We start from the raw sequence: 5,199 nt of genomic DNA on the forward strand, positions 1-5,199 counted from the left end.
GCAAACTTCTCACATATCAATGAGTGCAGTCCGATTTAAATTTAAGCTCAATGATAAGGGGTCTCCTTTTTATAGCCGAGTCCGAACGGCGTGCGATACCTCTTTGGAGAGAAGTTTTACATGGCATAGTACCTCACAAATGTTGCCAGCATTAGGAGGGGAAAACCACCGCTGAAATTTTTTTCTGATGGTCTCGCCAGAACTCGAACCCAGGCGTTCAGCGTCATAGGCGGACATGCTAACCTCTGCGCTACCACTTCTATACGCAGGTTAAGTTCTTGAATGGGCCAAATCGGACTATATTTGGATATAGCTGCCATACAGACCGATCTGGGGATTTAAGGTTTTAAGTCCATAAAAGTCGCATTTTTTGCCGATTTTGCTGAAATTTGAAACAGGAAGTTTCACTAGAGGTTCCGATATTCAAACTGAATATGGTCTACTTCGGACCACATTTACATGTAGCTGCCATATAGACCGATATGTCGGTTAGGGTTTTACGCACGTAATAGACACATTTATTATCCGATTTCGATGAAATTAGGAACTGTGAGTTGTCTTAAGCCTCCCGATATCCGACTTAAATATGGTCCAGATCGGACAATATTAAAATATAGCTATCATATAGACCGATCGCTGATTTAGGGTCTTAAGACCACGAAAGCTGCATTTATAACCCGATTTCGCAGAAACTTAAAACAGTGAATTGACTAAAGCCTCTTGATATCGGAATCAAATGTGGTTCAGATCGGACTATATTTAGATAAGCTGCCATATAGACTGATCTGCCGATTTAGGGACTTAAGCCAATAAAAACCGCAATTGTTATTAAATTTTTAAATAGAAAATTGTTTTAAACCTCCCCACATCGGTCTCAAACATAGTTTAGATCCGCCTTTATTCAGATATAGCTGTCATATAGACTGACTGCATATAGACAAAACTGCGAGTTGTATAAGAGTTCTCGGGACCAGAATCATATATGATCCAGACCAGCCTCCACTTGCATTATACTATGGATATGGTAGTGGAGGTGTTATAAAAGAGGATGGTTATTTTATCCATGGTGGTGGGTATCCAAAGTTCGGCGCGGTCGGACTTAACACGTTTTTACTTGTTTTTAATTGAATATGAACTTTTTTCAATTACGATCCCGACATCGGTCTCAAACAAATTTTTTGCTATATTCAGTTAAAATATTAATTAATGGAATTAGTTTTTAATTGGAAATGAAAAAGTAATGAATGTGATGTAAAATAGTATATTTTTCAATTAAATAATTAATAGTTTAAATAATTTTATTGAATCAGAACGTTTTTCAAATAAAAAATATGGTTTTATACCCTTTAAAGTATACATTATTACTCCCTCGGTCAATGTAACACTGTTATGTCCATATGTCTGTTCGAAATTTTTACCAAAAATTCGATAATGTTTTTAATTGGATCAATCAAAAATTTAATTAGGGCATTTAAAATTTTCAAAATTATTTTTTTAATTGAAATTGCAATTTTTTTATATGAAAGTTTTTCAATCAACTTTATCAAAACTGTGATTGGTAATATTATTTCAATTAAAAAATTAATTATATTAATTAATGGCGTGATTGAAACAAATTTTTAGTTTTTGTGTGTAGTGAAGGCAAAGTAAGCCCGATTTTCAAAAGTACAATCAGTTATGTAAGGATTTTTCTCAAATAACTCTATTTTCCCAAAGAAAAAAATCTATTGTAACTCATATGCGGGCAGATCGATTCTTTATTTTTGAGGAAATTCAAAATGTAGAGTTGACTTCTTTGAGGCATTGGAATAGAGAAAAACCTTTTCATACGGTTTATACATCCAATAAGTAATAATGTATGCCAATTCAGGCAAGATTCGTCCCATCCATGTGTCGCTAAGGTACTCTTTATTGGATCAGGCAGAGTTGAGAAAATAGTGTCAATCATTGTGTGTATTTATTAAATTTATATCTATGCATTTGTAGCTTCTCAATAAGCAATAAAATGTTAAATATTGTTTTCATAAAATTTTAATATTTAGAATTTATTAGTTATAACGTAGATTACCCTGAATACTACATGTCTAATTTGTGTACTTATCTTATGTGATATTTAGTTGTACATTTGTAAGCTTTTGATTAAATTATGTCTAAGAGGAAATTTTCAATATTTGTCTTTAGCAGTTAGGAGGCATGACGTATTAAGATCTCCTGAATCCATTTGGTGGTCTTCTGCACGTTGTGATAAATGCCTGGTTGGTGATCGACGCCACAGCCAAAACCTGCGCTGGTTATGCCTACCAAGAAGAAGCGACCTTAAATAAAAGGAAAATAAATAATATTAAACATTTTGCTGTAAGTGCAAGTGAAGTGAATATAAGTGAAACTTGCCTCTTTCTTTGATTATGAGAGGGCCACCGGAATCTCCTACATAAACCCCATAAAAAAAGGAATAATTAACATCATTATTATTACGTTTATTTTGATAAGCCTTAAAGTATGCTATGCAACTTTCGACACTTCAAATTTTAAACACCTACCTAAACAAGCGTCTTGATGGCCATCTGAATGACCAGCACAAAACATTTCATTAAAGAGCTCGACTTTGATTTGTTTGCTTTCATGCCAGCGAAGGCATTCCACAGAAGCTGGAAAATGCAAGTGTTATAATACTTGAAAATGGAAATTTATAATAAAGTCTTTACTTATAATGGGTACCGTAGCCACTTGTAGCATATTTGTACCCGCCTGGCCCATGCTGGCTTCCGTTTTACCCCAACCGGCTACAATGGCCTTGCGACCCACCAAGCGTATGGGATACATGGGCAAACATATGGGTAATATGTGTTCACTGTAACAAAACAAACCTTGACACAATTGTTTCACACCAAATTGTCCTCTTACCTAAATCCTGTGGGCTTGGCCAATTTCAATAAGGCCAAATCAAAACGATCCGGTTGTGTCATACGAAACTCAAAGAGCGGATGTATTATCTTTTGTATGACATTGTGTTTCTCAGCCGGCAAAGGCTCATGTGCATGACCCAAATTTTGGGTATCCAATTCCCCCAAATAAACTGAGATGTCCTGTAATCGGGCCTGCTGAACACAATGGGCAGCAGTGGCCACCATATTTTTGGAGACCAAAACTCCACCACATTGATATTCGGCAATACGTATGTGAGCCTGCCAAGGATTTTCGGCAAATTGAGCTGGTCTGCCGCCTATAATGCGTTTCTGTAAAGTTTGTTGAAAATTGCGAGCGAAGCCACATTCCGGCTGAAAAAAGCGAGAGTCGTAGGTTGTATTTTAAGAAAAAATCAAGCTGTACTCACTCACCTTAATTGCTATATCGTTTTCCTCCCGCCTTCTGAGAAACACTCTTTTGGGTAGAGAAGTGACTTTTTTGTTGTACTCCACCAGGGCAGTCTCCACCAAATTTGCTGCTGGTGAAATGTCTCCCTCTGCTGCAATGCAACATGAAAAGAACCATTTGTTGTTTCCACAGCCACGAGCATGCTTGCCTCCCTGCAGCCAGCAAGAAAATGATAACTTGCAAGGCCAAACACCACCCTGATGTAAACATTCTGAGGGGACACCCAGAATTGTGTTCAAAATATCTACAACCACGAAGTTGGAATTTTTGTTAGACACCAGAATTTCCAAAACACCTACTCATACTTACTGGCTTGGGCCGAACTTGTTCCCAGTTCAATGGCTGTTATATAGATAACTCCAGAGATTAGTGTCAGACAGTTCCATATGTACATCTTTGGAGAGTGTTATCGACGTTTTTGCATCATTTCTTTATCGATCGATGGTCAGTCTTGAATATATATATAAAAAAAATAAACAAAGTTAATAAACTATTGTCAGGTTTCGAATTTCCATGCCCAGAGCTTTAGAAGGGAATGTTCTAATTAAAGTCACAATACCAACGGAAACAACCTTCCGATTCAAATTTCGATCACTGATCAGTGCAGAGAAGACTCAACATTTTTGAAAAATTCCATAGACGTTCCTGTAACTTTAACTCCGGTACAACGCTGTACTTGTCCCAAAATTCAATTTCATAACCTTCAACGATATTTCAAACTAAACGATTGTTGTCTTTAGTAAAGGGTCGCAAAGTTAAGGATATACTTACCGAACATTACAGATATTTTTTTTTATATCTAGTAAAGTCTTTTACGAAAGGAATTGTTTCATTAATAGAAACATTGCATATGCAAATTTACCGGTGAACGTTCCATTAAGGGGCAAACTTCTCACATTTTATGAGAGCAGTGCAATTAAAGTTTATACTCAATTATAAAGGGCCTCCTTTTTATAGCCGAATCTGAACAGCGTGCCGCGACTCTTTGATGAGCAGTTTTTGCATGGCTAGTACCGTAGAAAAGTCGCCAGCATTAGGAGGAGATAGCCACCGCTGAAAATTTTCTGATGTTCTCGACAGGATTCGAACCAATGCGTTCAGCGTCATAAACGGTCATGGTAAACTCTGCACTACGGTGGCCTCCAATGGAGGAATGGGGCTTCTTTATATTAACTTCGGTATCTTTGGCCCGAATCGTTAAATTTAGGACAAATTTTTTATGTACATACAGTTTTTATATTTCAGTCGCCCTCGCTTATTGACATTTTATACAGAGTCCTCTCTCCAAGGTATAATTTGAAAAAAATTTGTCCACATTAGTTGTTATACAATATAACCTATGTATGGAGAAGCATACACGGACCAAGGAACTTCAAAAAATACTGAGTTTGGCCTGTGTCGGGATCATGGGGGCGTTTAGATTTACATCGTAGGTGAGTCGGAATGGGATGCCGAATTTACAAACTGTTGAGGTATATATTCGGGTCTCGGACTATCTGTCGTCCAGACCGATTTCAGTGAGGTTATTCTAGATTAGCTTTCCTGGAACGGAGGCGAATACTGTGTTTGAGTTGGATGAGACGTTAGTTTTTATTGACGGCTCCAGGATGGAGTCAGGGACGGAACTGGGGGTTTACTCAGAAATAATCGACATCGTTATATCAGTTAGACTAACGAACGAGTGCACGATCCTTCTGGCAGAGTTGTGTGCCATTACGTTGGCCGCAAAGGAGATGGACGGAGGATGGACGTGCCACTGTCCGAACTCGCGATATATGTGGACAGTATTGCGGCCCTTAAGCCCTTGGATTCAAGGAATATGAG

The 5,199-nt window shown here is 37.6% G+C and overlaps 1 protein-coding gene across 1 annotated transcript; it reads right to left on the reverse strand.

Annotated features, from left to right (window-relative positions):
- Window positions 1-2,184: 2,184 nt before the first annotated feature.
- On the reverse strand, window positions 2,185-3,769 carry LOC106095939 (serine proteinase stubble). Its single transcript, XM_013263393.2, has 7 exons — window positions 3,685-3,769; window positions 3,339-3,619; window positions 2,905-3,278; window positions 2,706-2,851; window positions 2,541-2,648; window positions 2,392-2,427; window positions 2,185-2,315 (listed from the first exon to the last, which is right to left on the reverse strand). The coding sequence occupies exons 1-7, from the start codon at window positions 3,767-3,769 to the stop codon at window positions 2,185-2,187; spliced, it is 1,161 nt and encodes a 386-aa protein (XP_013118847.2).
- Between the last annotated feature and the right edge of the window lie 1,430 nt (window positions 3,770-5,199).

This window comes from Stomoxys calcitrans, chromosome 5, assembly GCF_963082655.1.
Source record: "Stomoxys calcitrans chromosome 5, idStoCalc2.1, whole genome shotgun sequence".
NCBI lineage: Eukaryota > Metazoa > Arthropoda > Insecta > Diptera > Muscidae > Stomoxys > Stomoxys calcitrans.

What these genes read in the sequence shown, in the direction of transcription:
- LOC106095939 (XM_013263393.2), bottom strand. Translation starts at nt 3,769, where the DNA reads ATGTACATATGGAACTGTCTGACACTAATCTCTGGAGTTATCTATATA. An exon ending in AACAAGTTCGGCCCAAGCCA is followed by an intron (nt 3,620 to 3,684) that starts GTAAGTATGAGT and finishes TCGTGGTTGTAG; the next exon opens with ATATTTTGAACACAATTCTG. An exon ending in AAAACGATATAGCAATTAAG is followed by an intron (nt 3,279 to 3,338) that starts GTGAGTGAGTAC and finishes CGCTTTTTTCAG; the next exon opens with CCGGAATGTGGCTTCGCTCG.